General features: G+C 42.3%; 1 protein-coding gene across 1 annotated transcript; it reads left to right on the forward strand.

The window, feature by feature from the left end:
- Window positions 1–2191: 2191 nt before the first annotated feature.
- Window positions 2192–4300, forward strand: LOC148030329 (cytochrome P450 CYP736A12-like). Its single transcript, XM_087686639.1, has 2 exons — window positions 2192–3230; window positions 3330–4300. Exons 1-2 carry the CDS (start codon window positions 2283–2285, stop codon window positions 3963–3965), a joined length of 1584 nt encoding a protein of 527 aa, XP_087542765.1. The 5' UTR covers window positions 2192–2282; the 3' UTR covers window positions 3966–4300.
- The last annotated feature ends 16021 nt before the right edge of the window (window positions 4301–20321 follow it).

A 20321-nucleotide genomic window follows, 5' to 3' on the forward strand; every position in this document is an offset into this window, starting at 1 on the left:
TTGTGGAGATGATTTCAATGCTATTCAATAATGCTTTGGTATGCATTTGCATTAAAGGCAAAATATTTGCTCATTTCCCACTTAGGCACTTGGTGAGGCAAGGTTGCCCGCTCGCACCACTCTTGTTTGCTATTGTGTTCGACCCAGTCCTCAGGAAAATTGACTGGCTTATTCAGTAGGGTACCCTGCACTCTTTGAGGCTTCCTAATGGCTCACAGTTTGGGTCACAATTTTTCGCAGATGACAATGCTAACCTTTTGACTACAAAGAGAACTTAGCAGTTAGACACACTCCTTGAGGTGTTTCAGACATTTTCAGATGTCTCGATCTCTCAAATAAGTATGACTATAATGGAGGTAATATATCTAGGCTATGAAGACCCTCCTCAGTGTGGCTAGATGAGTATAGCTTGAAGGTGGTTCCTAAAGGGAAGATCTTTAGGTAACTTGGGTGCCCCTTGGGTGTTGGAGTCACTGATAGGCAGAAGTTACCGCTGGCTTGAGACTTCCCTTTTTCCCATCAGCAGTTACCACTTCCCAAGCTATGGCATGCCAGGCATGTTTATTTCCTGAATTCCAGAGAAAGGATCTGAAGACCTTCTCTACCTCCTTTCACGCAGCTGTGCTCAAGGCTAAGATACCTGCAATGAAGACTACAGTGGACACTAGCATTGAGTCCAACATTATCAATCTTCCTGGTAGTGAGGCCACTTGCATGGTCCACTTAAGCAACCTTGGACCTTGTTGGTCAAGCACTGGCTTGAGACTGCTAAGCTTCCTGGTGGTACTTGGAAGGGTATCTAGTGGAAAGATATGCTATTGGCACTGTAGGTGAAAGTGAAGATCTCTAGCTCTGAGGTAGCTGATAAGATGGTGGAAGCTTGGAGATCCAGCCGAGTCAAAGAAACCAAGTGGATTGATGCCAAAGACGGGAAAGGAGATGAGTCTTTGGGACAGGTGGAGTGGACATTTGCTGAGGCTTATGAGGATGGCTTTGTGCCTTTCTGCAAAAGACCAAAGATATCTAGAAGCTTATGAGGATGGCTTTGTGCCTTTCTGCAAAAGACCAAAGATATCTAGAAGCTTATTTAACAAAGGCATAAAAAGATGGTTTGACCTTTGGAACAAGAGCAGACTCGAGCTCATCTCCATGGATGAGACTGCTTAGAAATGGCAGCTTTCAGACTGAGAACAAGATTGGATGATAGAAATCTTTGAAAGAAAGAAATTAAACTGGCTGACCTCTTCCTTACTTAACCAGGGCCACCCCTTTAAGTCTATGGCTACAGAGAAGGGCAAGCCCTTGTGGGAAGCGACAAAAAGGAAGGACTTTGCATGCTATGAGGGTAGACACATCTTTAAGTTGGCATAGTATTGGAAAAGATACTTTCCCCAAATTAAGTTGAAAACTTGGAAGAAAAAAGTTAGAAAAATCTCGAAGAGGAGTGACTCCTTCGAGGAGACTAAACTTCTACTTATGGCGAGTTCTGTGGAATAAGTTCCCCACTAAGGAGTGGCTGGCTAAATCTAGGTTTGTCTCTCCATTGTGCTCTCTATGTAGCAGAGAAGAAGAGACTCTGTTTCATCTCATCTAGTCATGTTTAGAAGTTAGACCCTTTTGAACGGAGTTAAAGCAGTGGGTCGAGAAATCAGGTTTTCATGGAGCCATCTCTCCCCAGCTGATCTTGTGCGGTGCTTAGGGCAAATTCAATGAAGCATCTCTTGCCTTATGGGACCTCATACATGCTAGTGGAATCCGTTTCATATGGAGACAGGACCATCATGCTTTTTGGAATGGTGGGTAGATACGAGTCACTAGATGTAGGTAAATGTAAGCAAGAGGTTTTGTCTATCTTTGAGGGGTTAGGGAGGAAAAACAGATTGTTCAAGGTCTGTTTTGAAAGCTATGAATACACATAGCTAGGTGTAATATGAATCGTTACCAGCTATGAGTGGTTTGATGTAAATACTTTTACCTTAATACAATCTAAGCCGCATTATAAGAAATTTTCAAAACAAAGTAAGTCTAGGAAAGACGATGGATTCTTGGATGAAAAACGGGGAAGAGATAGGCCTGATATGTGTTGATTTCAGCCTTACATGTTGATATCGGCTTTCATTGTCATCCGGCAGGAAATTTAAAGTGATACGTATGTTTGAATCAAAGAGATCCACAGTAACACGCCTGTCACTCCGTTCGTAGGACTTCTATATGATAACCACCTGGCTACCTGTCCAGCAGAGATGGTCTGAGTGGTAACAAACAGAGGAAAAGGGCAAAAAATGCAGATTTTGGAAGATCTGAGCATCGGCCCGCAGCGCCTCACAGCCGGCGCCCTGTGTGCGCTATTGATTGCATTAGCATGGGCCAGCTCCTTCTGCATCGCCATGATATACAGTAACTGCACGAGGCGGCGGCTGCAGCGATGTAAGCTTCCTCCGGGGCCCTGGCCCTTGCCCGTGCTGGGAAACCTGCTGCTGCTCAGCGGCGATCTGCCACACGTGCGGCTGGCAGGCCTGGCGGGGAGATACGGCCCTCTCATGGGCCTGCGCCTGGGGTCCACGCCCACCGTGGTAGCCTCCAGCGCCCGGGTGGCCAGGGAGTTCCTGCAGACGCATGACAAGGCCTTCGCCAGCCGGCCGCCCTCCCTGTTCACGGACCGCCTCCTGTACGGACAGGCCCACGCCTTCTCGATGGCGCCGTACGGGCCCCACTGGCGCCACGTCAGGAAGGTCGTCATCCTTCAGCTCTTCAGCGCGCGGAAGGTCCAGCGGACGCAGCCGCTGAGGAGGGAGGAGGTGGCCCGCCTCGTCCACTCCCTGGCGAGCGCCGCCGCCGCCAGAATGGCCGACGTGGATCTCACACGCGCCATGTCCAACATGGCGCAGGATCTCATGTTCCGCATTGTCTTCAGCCGCCGCGCGCCCGACGTGGCGAGCGCCGGCTGCAGCTTGAGGGACCTGGTGCATAGGGCCACGGCGTTGTTCCAGGAGGTGCCTGTGCTGGGCGACTTCGTACCATGGCTGGGGTTCCTCGACCGCGGTGTCAGGAGGACCATAGACGAGCTGCACGTGGGGTTCGATACCCTGTGGGAAATCTTGATAACGGAACGCGAGAAACAGCATCAGTTGAATATCCTGCATGGGAAGAAGAACCTCCCGAACGATATTCTCGATGAGCTTCTCTTGGATACCTCCTTCAGCCGGGTGGGCATCAAGGCGCACATAATGGTACGAAATGTGACATGATACTGATGTGTGTGTGGGAGAGAGAGAGAGAAAGAGAGAGAGAGAGAGAGAGAGAGAGGGCGGTGCTTTCTTGGTTTGTAGGACGTGATGGGAGCCGGAATCGACACTACCGCTGTAACACTGGACTGGACCATGGCGGAGCTCTTCAACAACCCATCGATCCTAAAGAAGCTTCAAGCCGAGCTAGAGAATCTCGTGGGGCTCGAAAGAATGGTCCAAGACTCCGACATGATGAAGCTACCTTATGTAGCTGCCATTGTGAAGGAAACCTTGCGCCTGCATGCGCCTGTTAGTCTTCTGCTTCCACACATGGCCTGGGAGCCTTGCGAGGTGATGGGATACAATCTTCCGGAGGGGACAAGGCTGTTGGTGAATGCATGGGCGATTGGGAGGGACCCTGGCACGTGGGAGGACCCTGAGAGGTTCTGGCCGGAGAGGTTCCTCAAACAAGCTGGGGATCAAGAGCTGCGTAGTCAACATGTCGACGAGTTCTCATGGATCCCCTTTGGTTCGGGAAGGAGGAGCTGCCCAGGCGCCCCTCTCGCCCTGCCCACCCTCCAGCTCACTATCGCAAATCTTGTCCACTGTTTTGATTGGCACCTGCCCCAGGGTGAGAGCCACGTCGACATGTCCGCACAAACATCGACAGTCACTTGTCGGAAACACCCACTCCTAGCAACCCCAACTCTGCGTATCTCTCTAACGAACTTCCAATAGCTATATCATTAAAAGAGAATCCAGTCCCTAATATTTCTAAAGTTATGTTACAATTAGTCCTGCCATAGCATAACACGGGTTCCACATGCTCCTTGTTTAGTCGAAGTGATTGACAGCTACATTCTTACTTTGTTACAATGCTTTGTTGGCAGCAATGCTTTGCCATAGATGATATGTTTGATCAATGTCTTTTTTGGAGGAAATGATCACGCAAGAACGGGCTGATCACAAAAGTGATGACGCTTTTTAATGTAATGTTATGCTTTGTGAAAGGTGGTGATACCTATAAGAGTGCATGACGGGCCAAGAGGAGGAGGGTGGAGCTAGCGCCTCCCACCCAAACCAAAGGGGATCCATGAGAACTCATCATGCATAGTTAGCATGGTGAGTTCTCATGGATCCCTTTTAATTAGGGCAGGAAGAGTTGCCTAGGTTCCACTCTTGCCCCGCCCACCGTTGAGCTCACTATCACAAACTTTTCCTATTGTTTTGATTGGCAGTTGCCCCATGCTCAAAGCCACATGGGCATGTCCACAAAAACATCATCAGCCACTTGTCGCCAACCCCCACTCTTAGCAACCCCAACTCTACGCATCTCTCTAATGCACTCCAAGTAGCAATAACTTGAAGAGAAGTTAGTCATCAACGCTTCTAAAGTCATGGTGCAATCATTAATTAGTCATACAATAGCAAAGCACGAGCATCACATGCTCCGTGTCTAGTCAAAGTGATGAATTTGAATACGAAGTAGCCTTTAATTGTTTAAGTATTTTTATAACATGTAGTGTAGAAATAGAAATGGCTTTGTGTCAAAAGCATATTTGATCATATATTTTGAGTCACATGTACAAGTCTAACTTTTAGTGGGAAGAGGAAAACATAAGTGTGCATGAAGGGCATAAAAGCATGTAAAAGATTGTTCTCAAATATTCAAAAGGTGGAGTTCATGACTATAGGTTGAAAGAATGACTGATAGTATACTAAGTTAAGAGTAAGAGAGAGTTGCATTCTCATTAGCACGGATGTGCATTGGCTTTAGATACATCGATATGGTCTCTACAAGTGGATCATGATAGCCATGGTGTTCCTTACAAGGGTAAAAGACCATCATAACTCTCTCATAACCTATCATTCTATCCTAATTTCACTTATAATACAATCATGGCTACCATTGAATTTGTGCTATTGATTCATCCTCATTATGAACCAAAGGATTGATGATATTGCTTATGAAGAGAAAAAAAAATTACCAACTTAATCTTCTTAGCTAATGGGATCCTCCAAAGGTTGTACATTGTATTCTTGATCTCAAAGGTAGAAGTACAAGCCACATATATACCAACAATGATATCAAGTTCGTCCACCCTTCGGGTGCAAAATGTCCTTATGTATAAAAAGCTATTTCTAAGATCATGAACACTATCTCCCAAAGATGATAACTCCAAAACTAATAAGTTATCTTGACCTATTTTATATTCACTACTAATCCACTACTAATGCTAATCTACTAATCAACCGACCTACTAATCTACCACCATTACTAACCTATTATTTGCTAACTAAACTACCAACGTACTACTAATCTACTAACCTACTACTATTTTAACCTTTTTATTCTAAACATGTTAGCCCAACCATTGATTTAGTAATAGCCTAGATATATTGAGATTAATCTTACTACTAATTTAACTACTATTAGTGAGTTATCCTAAACATAAGCACATGTAATCATACACGAATTAATATTCAACATTAATGGTCACCTTTCATATTTACTAATTAAATGCTTATCGTGCCTAATATTTATTGATCTTTGTTAAATATATCTAACAGTTACTAGCAAAACAATATTATAGTTTATTTAACATTTACTATTCGAACACTATTATACACAAAACAAATGAATACTTAGTAGTTATATGTACAATCTACTAATAGAATATCACTACAAGATACATGCCTTATACCGACGTTTAAAGCAACGAAAATATTCATAAAGAAATTTGCCCCCGTCGTCGCAAAAAACGTTGGTATTGGCGACGCCATAGAATAGTCGGTATCAGCGTCATTATCAATGTTGTTGATACCAATGCAAATAGCGATGCTGATAACAACACTTTGCAATGCATGTTGCGACGCTAATAGCGATGTGTGAAGCAAATTTCTGACGCTAATAGCGATGGTAACAGGAAAAAAAATAATTTTGTGGCAAGGCAGCAAACACTATATGCTTTATTTGGTCCATATAAAATAGTTTCAGTAATGTGTACAATGCTTGTGTAAATAAAGGCAAAGTGTATTTGAATCATAACACTGATACATGAAATAAATACATGATCGCATAATGAAAGCGATCCCTCGATACAATAATGGCAAGATACTACTACTACATAGAAAATGCCTACACAAATCACGTGACGAAAAAAGAAGAGTATGTGAGCTCCAAGGATCCAAGGGCGAGCTATAGATCCTCACCATCTGAAACCTCGTCCCATCGCAAAGGAGCATCGAATGGACTCTGCAAAAAAAAAAAAAACCACACATCAGTCCATCATACAATAATGCATTTTAATTAAACTTAGTAACTAGGACAAGAAAGATGAGTGACTTATAGGGCCACTGCGTCCATACAATCGGTCGATCAATGCAGTGCGACCGTGTCTCTCTGCATATCGAGTCTCTAGGCTAGTGGGATCACGGTTCGTAATGGAGTGCTGCAAAGAAAACAAAATACAATTGTTACAAACACGATTGTCAGTACAAGGGATATTGCAAAAAAATAAGCTAGCAGAATAAAAGAAAAACTTACAAAGTTCTCCAAATATGTCATGTGGTCGCCACTCCCAAGATGATTGACCACTCCGGTCTCCAGTCGTGCCCTCGATGCCTTGCGCTGCTGTCTTCAACATCCTGGAGAATATGTAGCCTCCTCCTTGAGTCAGTATCGGTCGTCCACGTCTAGCCACTCGAGCTTTGAGACCCCACTCTTAAGTGCCTTATGTGCATTCGATCGTTTGTGTGATATACACACACGCATGTACTCCATCATCTAGCCTGTGGAAAATCTATTTGCTACGGCTGGTATCGGAAACTCCTCATGCAAGGATGCTACTATGTAGTCCTTGCTCCCCTTTGGTATGTTCTTCCAATGATCCAAGACGTTGTGCCGAAAAACTTGTTGGCACAACTCTTTCATACGAGCCATCACCCTCCTCCCCTCATCATTCATGATGATGGCTCTTGTCCTATCATCTACAAGGTATCCATACCCCTCTAGGATATGCCTAAGATGTGTCCTCTCCCACTTGCGACCACGCTCCTGGGCATATCTAGGAGATCCCTGTACATTTGGTGTACCTACGCGGGTAGTATCTCTTGGAGTAGCACCCATAGGGGTGCCACCTATGGACGGCTGAGAAAAAGCTGGAGTGACTGGAGTAGATGTCCCCACATGTGTGACAAATCCTACGGGTGACGCAACTCCAGTAGAACGATGAGACGAGACACTGCGTTGATACCTCCGCAACAATTGCCTGAGCCATGCTCTCTTGAACCGCCATGAGAGAGAGGAGTAGCACCTGTATCCCGAGCCGACCGCAGGCTCACTGTATCCAGGTCTCCGCAGTATCCCCCTAAATCACTTCCTCTGTCTAACCTAAGTCTGGAGCGTCAACCTTGTCTGTTGAAAATTAAAGCATCAGAGCGCACCGAAGTAGATCTAATAGAATGGCTTGATGGTGTCCGAGACACCTCCTGGTCCGCCATATCTCTGAATCGAGCCATCTGATCTGGAGACATACATATGAAGATCTCTTGTAGCTCATCGTCGCTCATCTCTCGACTCGTCATGATGATCTAAATATCCACAAAGGTCACATGCACAGACAAAAATTGATGTTAGCATAATCAATATAAATCATACAAAGAATGATAATATAAATCTTTTAAAAATGATCTTACTTTAAATGCATATCTTATGTACCCTTACAAGTGATTCGTCAACGAATTGAGTAGGTGGATGCTCCAAGTATGAAGTACCCTATGGTCTCATGTCAATCTCTTGACATAACTCCGGATACACTGGAAGGTCGATAGACATGTCACCACAAAGGGATGAGTCCACCTCGTTCTTGGACTCCTGTATTTCCATCATTGTTACCCGATGCTGACTCCTCTACATGCTCCAAGCTTTCAGTGGCCTCCACCCCTTGCAATATCGACCCATCTATTTGTATATTGTTCTTATCTATGCTTGAAACATTGCTTTGATCATATACTCTCGCACTTCGGGGATCTGAATGTATAACATAACACCATCATATGTTCAAAATCATGTACAAGAGAGATTTAACTATTGTGACACATACCATGTCGCAATACAATTTAAAAAAACATGAGTTCATGCATGTGTTCACAATGGTCTGGCAAAACAAACGTGTTGCGCAAATCCGTCCATTTTTTTCGGAATCTATTTCAAGAAATCCAGATGGACCTTGTCGAACTGTTGCTCCAGCTCCTTCAAGTACCACTTTGAACCACTACACATTGAATAGGATCATGGAGAAGCTACGGTAATCCACCATGACAATACTTTGCAAGTTTCCAAAATACTCCATCTCATCTATAACCGTGTTTGGATCCATTGCTTCTCGAACTTTGCCATGATATCACAATCTGTTGTGGAACGCATTTTGTTAATACGCTCCATGCGAAAATGCCATTAGCATGACCATGCTACACTATATATTTTGTATTGTACATTAAAACACTCAATTAGTTATCGCATATAAAATATAGATACGACAAACCCTAAACACATCATCACCTTTGTACTACATCCCCTTGAGAATTTCCACTCCTCGGTTGAGACCTCCACCCCTTCGTGATATGTTGCGGTCAAAGCTCCATGCAACCATTGCGTTGACATAAACCATGGTGTCTTCTCCATGCCCTCGGGATATCGAATCGGTCGATGGCACGTACTATGTCGAAATTCAGATCACGTTTCCTCCCAATCTTTCCTATCTTGTCGGTACCTAGTGAGTCATGTCTCCATGGAGGCATGGTGCAACATACAAAAGTGATTCACTTTCTCCTCCATTGCAACATCCATTCTTTTTTCTACCCCATTTCCAACCACTACATCTCTGGTCAGTCTGTCATCATTCTTCAGCGACCATATCATACTATTGTTTGAATCCATCGTTGGTATATAGCCATTGTGAAATATACACTAATGCCTCAAACACCAACCAATCTTCAGCCATACTACCTTTTGGCCAAGCTCATTGTCGCACAAAGCCTTTCAAGGTTTTCATGAAGCACTATAAGAAGAATATCCATCGCATATGGACAGGCCCAACAATCTCCACTTCATCTGCAAGATGCACAAGAAGATGGATTTGTATCATGAGCATGCTGGTAGGCAGGTATTTCTCAAAGAGATAAACCATCTTCACTGCTCCCCGCCTTGGGATTCAATAGAGGACGTCTTAATCTCCTTCTGTAAGATCCATTGCACTAAAGTTGGCAACTTGTAAATCGCCCCGCATGTTTCTGGAGTAAGGCATCCTGCGATCGCCATCAGTAGTACAAACTGTCACAAACGAGGAAGCATTATGAACAACAACTACACTCCAAAAAGCAAAATACGTAGGCCACTTACAATCCATTCATAATACAAACTTGACATATCTTATACCAATCATGGGATTTTAACCCTGATAATTTGTCTTCTTTAGAAAACGCGGACTTGAGAGAAGGCATCATATCCGTTGGAGTGCCGATAGACTTAACTATTTGCTTCACAATGCACTCTTTTTTAGTGGACAAAACCCAAGGAGCGCAAGGTAGCTGTAAGCGACCATTAGCACTCGACTGCGGCCAAAGCGCCTCCATCTTGCCTACCTCCTTCAAATCCATTTGTGCCCCTATAGTGTCTCTCTTTCTTGTGATGTGGTCCCCTAGTAAGCTGCCCACGTTCTTGAAAATATACATGGGATCCAACAAGTGGTTGATCTGTAAGTGGGTCCAATATGGCAACTCGTAGAAAACTGAGAACCATCGCATTCCGTTTGGATGTGACTCCGTATGGACCATTTTCACCTCATACCAACACTACAACAAAAAGGCTCCATAGACGCGCTTGTAGACGCAATATTTGAATTGTGAAAAAAAAAGTCAGGAGCGTTTATTACCGCGTTTATTTCTGCGTCTACTGTATCACGTCTAAAAGTGTGCTTATAGTCAGAGTTACACGCCCACGTAGACGTGCATATAGACGCGCGTATTGACACGCTACGTAAATATATAATCATATTAGAAAAAAGTGGATATATTCATATTGTGCGTCTATACACGCGTGTATCTACGCGTCTAAAAACGTGTTTACTCTGCAAGTTTTTGACGAGAATAGATGCGCACCATCAACATCAAATTGTATGCTTAGGGAAAACAGAGAAAGATTATTTCGAAGATTGGATACTAAAAACAAAATAATGTATGTAGAACACGAAATTTCATATATATAGATGAAACGTTTTTACATTATGAGTTCTAGTGCTTGTGACGTCATGGTCGCAAGCACTATAACTGAAAGTAATATATATCAAAAATGAAAATTACAAGCCAAGGGGAGGTATGCATGCATGGGGCTCCTCTATATCTCCTCAAAAGAGGCATCATCATCGCTACCACCACCGTTGCCTGTGCCGCTGCCGTTGCCGCCACTGCTACTGCTAGTTCCCCCTTCGCTATCCTCAACTGCATCAAGGTTCGCCTACACAAAGGATTAAGGTATATAAATACCATTACAAACAATAAATTAGAGTTATCTATACTTTTCATGTAAAAAATAAAACATACCTCTTCTGGTGGTGGAATCCTCATGGTGCGATTATATTGCTCCTCCGTGATGAGTCCCTCCTCGTAGAAATGCTGCCAAGTGGACGCCCGGTTATGACCTCGATGGTAGCCTACCTCTCTAGGAGTAGGCATCCTACCAATGATATGATACTACAAAACAATTTGAACATACAACGTATTAAAACACACTACATAATGAAGTGAAACAAATTACAAAATTTAATTTTTTAAAAAAAATCAAATAACACTTACAAAATCAGCCTCCCATGACTCCTTGCCACCCGATCCATAATGCGACAATCCCATGGTTGCCATGTGGATACGTCGCGCCTCTGCATGCTGGCGACTTGTCATTTTCTCCGCTACTCTCTTCTTGGCCTCTTTCCACTCCTTGCGGTGGCAATTGGGTGGTTGGCCATATCCAGGGCGCCCCTGCTCTTGTCTCCGCAATGACTCCTTGGCGTGCGTCATAAGGTGAGACATCCTCTTGTTATGAAGCGCGTCTCTCACCTTTGACCGTCCCCAATCATTTGAGAATCGTGAATTCTCGGGATTAGGGTAACTTTTATGTACTGCCTACAGCACCTCTTGCCACAAACCATTTTTTTGGTGCTTGAAGGGAATCGTGCAATCTTTGTATGTGGCATGCACGACACTCCTCAAGTAGGCTATCACTTAACTCCCGTCAAAGTCATGCAAGATACCACCAACATCAGTGTGACAGAGTAGTACAATTGTGGAGGCTCATCTTTCTCATTTTCCGGTGAGGGTGATCGAGAGCCACCACCTAGGCAACCCCCACAAAGCCCTCGACCTCCTCGTCCTCCCGCACAACTCTCCCTCCTCCCTCGATGTGCACTACCCTCTACCTCACTCGATACACGTACTTCTGCAGATTCACGTGTTTCGACCGATCCATGTACCTCAGCTGATCCCTGTGTAGGCAAAGATGTGATAGGTGTCCCAGACATCACACTGAAAACCTCCTCTGCAGCAGTGGAAGGGCGACCAAGATAATTGGTCATCTCCCCCATGAATTGCTCCTTGTTGAATGGGGTGCTGGAGGATCCAAGATTCCATATCTACACAAGAAAAATCATATTACCCTGTGCAGATAAAATATATTACATGCAGCGTCTATACCTGCGTCTCTGTGCACGTCTATATCTGTGTCTCTGTGGGCGTCTGTCAACGCGTCTATTTCCGCATCTATACCTGCGTCTACACTGTCATCTGGATGCGCTGACAGATGCGCACAGTCGGACCATTTCTTTTCAAACTTGCTTAAAAAACGTGCAAAAAAACCTCCATAGATGACAAGATCCAGTAGCATGTGAAGAGAGACAAACAAACAGAGAAAGCAAACAAGATTGAGAGAGAGAAGAAGAACTCACCTTCTTTGCTTGTTCCAACAGGTGGCGGCTAGGTTGCAAGCTCCTTGTCCTCCTTCTCCCTTCCCTTGGTAAGTTGCTTGAATCTTCTTCTCTTCCTTGCTATTTGGCTCTTGTTCTTTACTCTTTGGCTCTTCTTTCCTCATGTCCTCTCTTGCCTCATTGTCTTCATGAAGTGATAGATAGACACGAGTAGTGATGTCGAGCTCGAACTGTAGAAAACGCGCAAAAAACGCAGGAAAGCACAGGTTTGAAAAGAAAGCCACAACTTTTTTTAAATTTTTCTATATCTGCATGGCGCGTCTGTAAGCACGTGTATATGCGCAAATAATGCCTATTACACGTGCTTACAGATGCGCAGGAACAATTTAGGGAATCAATGCATGCATTTAGGGAATCAATTGACCTATGTGGTGACATATATAACAAAGCTTGAGGATAAGAGATAACACATTGGCAAGTCAATTGGCATATATGTAGTGACCTACTAGACCATCCCACTTACAATTGCATGCAAGTATCAATAGGTGGATAAAGCACGAATGATTTTTAGCTAGACAGAGATAATGCAATGAAGGTGTATACGAAAGAGATAGAGAAAGGTATATTATCCATCAATCAATCAAAGATATGTATATGAAGTGACTTGATATAGTAATTAAAGTATCGTCATTTTTAGGATGCTCCATTGACTTCTGTAAGTTCTTATAACCTTGAAGTAGAATATAGCCAACCACACTGTCCATGGAAGGAAAACTTGGCCTCATCAAATTAACCAAGTTAATTTACTTATACATTTCATAGATAAGAGATTTGTAGTTGGCTTGTTGGTATTAGTCACCAACAAGTGGACACACTGGCTAAAGATGATGAAAAGAGGACATGTGCACATTGGCTACATGTGGTCCACCTTATCTAAAATTATATGTGAGCTATAAGTGCACCTTGACATGATTGGAATAGCTTGCACATGCACAAGCCAACTGATTTACATCAATCTACTCATGCTATGAATTGGCATGCATGGCAAGGTTAAGTGCACAACAAATGAGACATGTGAGTGTATTGATCAGTTCTCTCTCTCTCTCTCTCTCTATATATATATATATTGCAAATGCACAAGTCAACCTTTGATCTATATATACATCCAATCATCATGCCCTATCCAATCACATTTGTATAGGGCATGATTGGATGTATATAGGGCATGAAATCACATATATATAATTAGCTTTGAATGATTGGATGTATATTTGTAATACTCAGAAAGAAGTAAAGTTGGTAATGTATATCATGTCCTACACATGTATATGCCCTATACATGTATATCATGTCGTATATACATGTATATCATGTCCGTATGATCCTATACATGTATATCATGTCCTAGCATATGATCCAGGTGTAATTATGTCGTATATACATCCAATCATGCCCTATTCAAACAAATACTAGTTGTTAAGAGGTTTGGTCATATTCAGGGACTTATGAGAAATAAAAAATATGTGTGTTTATTTTCGCATCTATAAGCATGTTTATCGGCGCGGATATATAGCCACGTTTTTTATACTAGCGTGAATAGATGCGCTGATACACGGGCTTATAAATGCACCCGCTTTTTCGCGTGTACAGTGTGCGTCTATAGGGCCTTTCTCTTGTAGTGCAACTTTGGGCAGTCATACGTGTTGGAGGTCGTCCATGAAAACCTTCCTTGAGTTCATGACCCTTTGGAAATAAAGCGGCGTGTCCTTGATATACCATCTTTTTCATGGTTTGTGACCTTTGGGAGTCTAAATGTGGCCCACACAAAGGACATGCATGATAACCTGAGGTAACCAGACCTGTCCCAACACCTCTATCCAATGAATATAAACTTGAACTAGCTATGATAGATATTATCAATGAGAATGGAAGCCTACTTACCTGAGCACTCTGCGAATCCCGGAAAGTCATGCATGGTCCACATGAGAATGGCTCGAATATTGGTGGATCGTCGATCATCGTGCTTGCTCATATCTTGCACAGTGACCCCCTCCTCCCATAAAATCTTAAGCTCATCAACTAATGGACGAAGATACACGTCCATATTTTTTGACTTTGTAGCAGTTGGGAACGAGCAAGCTAAGGATGAGATGTCGTTTCTTCGTAGAAAGCCATGGAAGGATATTGTAGTTGACAAGGACTATAGGCCACACACTATAAGAAGTTGAGCGCAGACTGAGTGGGTTTACACCATCCATATCAAGATCGAGCCGAAGATTCCTTGGCTAACGGGCAAAGCCTGGAAAGGTAGAGTCAATGTGGCTCCATGCGCGTGAATCCACTGATATTCATTGAACTCTATCTGTGTACCTATTCTGTGTATACCACATTGTCAAGCTCGCCATACCGGACGTACGAAATATGTAGTTTATGCGGGGCATAAGCAAAAAGTGTCTAAGATCGTTTTGAGGGATGGTTTTCCCTTTCAAGTCCTGTAGATGCCTGTGAGCACCACACTTTGAACATGTCTCCATAGTCTTGTAGTCTCCTTGAAACAGTATGTAATCGTTGATACATGCATGGATGCTGTTGTAGTCCATGTCAAGCTTTCGTAAAACATATCGCACATCATCATGAGACTCAGGCATGGTATTTGCAAGTGATAATATATGATACTTCAATAACCCGAAAAAAAAATCATAAAACACCTTGAAAAAGCACAAATGTTTTTTATGATAGGACCGAAAAGAAATCAATGAAGTGTATGTACAAGATACCTGAACAACTCGATCACACTCGCATCGCTCCACCTGTATTTTACTTGCACACTTAGCAGTGCAAGCAGTATCTTCAAGCGAGGTACTTTGCACCCATCATATAATGATATGGATGCTTCCTCTCTAATAAGTGGATCACATGTCTCGATATCCATGGGCATCAATGCATCGATCATTGCCTCCATCTCAGGCTCCAATATTGTAGGAAAGTCTGGAAGGCTGCTTCTCTCCTCTAGTATTGACGGTATAGATTGGGTAGTACCTTCCAAGTGGTGTATTGGCTCAGGAACTCCATCCATCGCACGCCCACAAACTCTTCTAACTGGCCGCAAAGTGTGCACTCCTCCTTGGGACGAGATGTCACCTCCCTGGATAGAAAATTTACCAACCACACCCAATGTTTTTGTATATGATATTCAATTAGCTTGCGAATACAATGCATGATTGATATACACTTTTCTTATTGTTTGCTCAAAATCTGAGGTTGCCTGATCAATGATCCCTGATTGAAACTGGCTGAAGCGTTGTACGTGTTCTATAGACAATCGACGTTTTCGTCTAATTGCCACCTTACATCGAGAGCAAGGACATGGGATACACTGATTAAGATATGTCTCATGATCTTGAACATCACAACCTTCATCGTTTTCAATTTGGTCTATGTTATGACAAACAATTTGTTCTTGTTATCATTCTTTTTTTCTTTCTTAAATTGTTTGAGAATAGACTTATTCTCTTGTAACTCAACAAATTTAACGTATGTAAAGTCTCCATCCACCCACAAATTAATATATGTCAGAGTGTTTCCCGTCTCGTGGTATTGTACCGGACCTCGCCACTACCACCACCACCAATTTCCCGTCTCGTGGTATTGTACTGGACCTCGCCACTACCACCACCACCACCACTACTACTACCACTACTACAAATAAGAAACGAAGATGTTAAAGAACAAGATCTTATCCTCTCTTTTTTTTTAATCCATTCATTCTCTTCTCTCCTTCCATCTCTCTCTCTTTTTTCTTTCTTTATTATGTTGTATGTTTATTCCCTCTCTCTCGTTCCTTCTTTCTTTTTCTCTTCCTCTCTCTCTCTCATTTCCTTTAACAAAATTACATCTCTCTCTCTACCACTACCACTACCACTGCAATAAACAAGAAAAGAAGAAAAAATCATAACAACAACAACAACTACTACTACTACCACTACTACTACTACTACTACTACAAATAAGAAAAGAATAAAAAACTACTACTACTACTACTACTAACAAGAAAACTAAACAACAATAAACAAGAAAAGAAAAAAAAACACAATAACAACAATAAACAAGAATACTACTACTACTACTACTATAACCATCACTACAACTACCACAACAAACAAGAAAACTACTACTACTAGTACTACTATAACCACAACTACAACTTATACCACAATAACAACAAACAAGAAAAGAAGAAATTAGATAACAACAACTACTACTACTATCACTACCACTACCACTACTACTACAACAACTACTACTATCACTACCACTACCACTACTACTACTACGACTACCACAACAACAACGTCAAATAAGAAAATAAGAAATTAAATCACTACCACTACCACTACCACAACAACAACAAATAAGAAAAAAATAATAATAAATAAAATAACAACAAGAATAACAATAGCCTCTCCCTCCCTCTCTCTCTCCCTCGCTCCCTCCCTCTCCCTCTCTTTCTCTCTTTCTCTATTATGTTTAATGCTTTCTCCCTCTCTCTCTCTCGTTCCTTCTTTCCTTTTCTCTCTCATTTACTCTCTTTCTCTCTCAATACACATAATTTTTAACAAAAACAAGCAAAAGAAAATGAGAAAAAACAAAAACAAAGCAAGAGGGAACTATGCACTTGCCGCAAAGGCTCGAGGATGGATTCGGTGGCTCCTCTTCGTGACCGCGGCTTTAGGATGGATTTGGTGGCTCCTCTTCGTGACCGCGGCTTCTCTTCGCCCTCCGTACACTTCCTCCTCTTCTTTGCAAACGGCGGTGGTGGTGGTGAGAAGCTTTCCTTCTATCTCTTTCTCTCTTTCTCTCCCTCTCCCTCTCAATGGAGTTCGCTCTCCCTTTCGCTCTCTCTTTCGTTCGTTCACGCAAAATGACACACTCGGGTTTCGGCCCACATTTTTTTGCCTGAGTACCGTCGCTAGCGACGTCACTAATTTACGTCGAAAATCGCCATCACTATATATGTGTATGTATCCTTATAGTGTATGAAATACTTAAATTCACCTAATCTTAGACTTATTAATGATGGTTTTCCATATTCTCCCCTCTCTTGATTTTCATCCCTCTCTTTCCATGTCTCTTATATTAACATTTTAACAGAATTACTATTAGAAATTCATACTACTCCCAACTAGTGGATGGTGAGCAACATTAAGGACCTCCTCTACTATAGTGGAAAAGGGGAGGCAAGTTACATGAAGAGACAAAAGTTATGTGAAGAAAATGAGGAAGAAGTGATGCATTGAAGGTAAGGGGATGTAGGACCTTCAGACGTGGGAGAACTATGGGTCTAACTCAATGCATAAGTATATTGATAAGTTCTAATCATGATGAGTAGTAGTCTTTTCAACTAGGAAGAGTATTGAGTAGTCTACGACTCCATCAATGGGGTATGAAAATAGGATGCAAGGTATTTATATAATAATATCCAAACCACCTTCTCCAAGAGCCTCAAGATTTTATATTTTTTTTTGCGCATACCATTAATTAGGGTAAAGGAGCCAATAGAGTGTTATATAATAATCCTCCCTTATAGCTTTTTTTTCCAAGTCAGTTCCATAAATAGTTTTTACTGGTTAAACTATTTATATCATATAGAGCTCAAAGAAAAAGCATTGGGATGTTTTGATATTTTTATCAAGTAGTCCTAGTTATAAATGAAAGGTTGATAAAAGAGTGACAACGAGGGGCCAAATTTAGAATAACACTCAAGGATGCATTGCTTTAAGGTTTAATTAAATCCAAAATATAAACAAATTTGCCTACCTCAATTGCTTAACTCACATTAAGCTCTTTTGTAATTTCAATTCTTTTAAATCATAGTGTTCAGTGGCTTAAAAAGTCGCATCTTTTTTTGCAAAATTGTCACTCAAATGGGTTGGGGTGTGTTTCCTTTTTTAGAGGCATCACTTTATTGGCCCCTTTACCCTAATTGGTACTAGGGTAAAAGCATAGTTAGGTGGTACTATTTTTCCACTATTTTAGCAGTTTTAAACAAACCACTTTTGGAATATTCTTAGGATAGTGTACGCTTTGAAACATATGCCTAGAAGTGTTTGAACTGCTTATATTAATTGTCATTGAAAAGTACTTTGGTTTACTTATAGCACCGAATCAACTAGCCTATTTCATGAATAGATTTTCATAGAAAAATGCTATCAATGACATTGCTTTTGATACCACCTAACTATGCTTTTACCCCCTATAATTGATTTTAGTGTAGTGGGCTTGCGCTTTCGCCTCTTTCTAAAGTTACAGTCATGGTAATTTTTGGTTTTCAAAACAATGAGTGATTCCCCAGGCGAGTGCGCTTGTTAGTCATGGTCACGCTAGCACACTAATAAATTTTGAAAGATTTGGCAATTCTAAATGTAATTTTACTCGAGTATTTCTTAGTGTTTTTGAAGCACTTAACGTTGTTGTGTACAACCAAATATCCATGAAAGAAAGACGCAGTAAAATGCTAAAATCAACATATATTATCTCCTCTTCCATCAGCATGTCTCTAAAAAGTGTAGATTTCTAAATCGTGATCTGTGAGGCAGTGCTGAAATTTGAAGGATACTCTTGTTTTTTTTATCAAATCCATGAAAGCTAAACCTCGTCCACTCCCTGGCACATGGCGCCGCCATCAGGGTGGCGGACCTTGATCTCACACGTGCCATCTCCAATATGTCACGGGTGCCATCCCACACGTGTAGGATCTCATGTTTCGAATTGTACTGCGCGCCCGATGCAGCGAGCACCGTGAGTACTATAGCTTGAGGGACCTGGTGCATAGGGCCATAGCGGTGTTCTACCTGATGCTTGTGCTGGGCGAGCTTCTCTTGGATCCCTCCATCAGCCGGGTGGACATCAACGCGCAGATAATGGTACGAAATGTGACATGATGTTGATGGAGAGATCTAGAGAGAGAGAGTTAGTGATCACTGAATATAGCAAGGGATTTGAGCTCATCAATGTCTGACCTCGTACTTAGAGTTGTGCTTAGTACGCGTCCTTTCTTGGTTTGTAGGACCTGATGGGAGCCGGAATTGACACTACCGTTGTGACACAAGGCTGGACCATGGCGGAGCTCTTCAACAACGTCCCATCCCATCAATCCTAAAGAAGCCTCAAGCCGAGCTCTAGAGAATCTTGTCACGGGACTTGAGATAATGGCCGAAGACTTCGGCACGACGAAGCTACCTCTTCTGCTTCCACACATGGCCAAGCAGCCTTGCGAGGTGATGGGATACGACCTTCTTGAGTACGGGGGAATGCATGGGTGATTGGGAGGCTGAGGATAAATGTACTCATGGGTCCCCCAAATTTTGCCATGTCGGCTGAGGGACCCATGAGATTACGTCGGAGGCTGGAGCAGCCAGTCGGAGAGTCCGTCTTGCCGGCAACCCATTTGTCGTTCGCCAGCTCGCTCTGGTCCCACCCTGCCAGCCAGCAGCTGCTATAAGCTCAAACGGCCCCGGGTCCTCGCACCTGCCACGACCAATCCGGGCCCCCTTGCACTTGCCATGAAATATTAGCATATCATTATTACTATCATATTAATTTCCTAAATTAAACTAAATTAGGGACACATAGGTCCATATTATTATAGTCTAGTAAGACCTAAGCATATGATTAATATTACTAAGCATATAATTAGTATTATTATCATATTAGTTTTTTATATTAAACTAAACTATGGACACTTAGGTCTTAGTAAACTACACTGGCTATATCACATCAAAGACAACGAGGCCCCAGGAGTAGCACAACTAGCTGTAACACATGATGGTCTAGTGATAGCAAATATAACCAATTCTTTATATCGAACTAAACTATATTAAACACATAGGTCTCACATATGATTAAGAGCCAATTTTTTATATTAATTAAAACTATAGACACATAGGTCTCACTAATCATATGATTAATATTATTATCGATATTAATTTTTTATATTAATTGATACATAGATACTATATAGGTAAGCTAAGCACTATAGGCAAGAGGCATACATAGTAGAAGATGACATTTGGGCTTTGGCTTGAGCCTATTGGCACATGAAGTAGGGTAGCTCGTTACT

The sequence above is a fragment of the Lygodium microphyllum genome, chromosome 10 (assembly GCF_053477565.2).
Source record: "Lygodium microphyllum isolate KBCC chromosome 10, Lygodium_microphyllum_v1.1.10, whole genome shotgun sequence".
Lineage (NCBI taxonomy): Eukaryota > Viridiplantae > Streptophyta > Polypodiopsida > Schizaeales > Lygodiaceae > Lygodium > Lygodium microphyllum.

Bases quoted from the DNA above. Each gene is read 5' to 3' on its own strand.
- LOC148030329 (XM_087686639.1), top strand. From the start codon at position 2,283: ATGCAGATTTTGGAAGATCTGAGCATCGGCCCGCAGCGCCTCACAGCC. The intron at 3,231-3,329 runs GTACGAAATGTG...CTTGGTTTGTAG, and splicing joins GCATCAAGGCGCACATAATG to GACGTGATGGGAGCCGGAAT.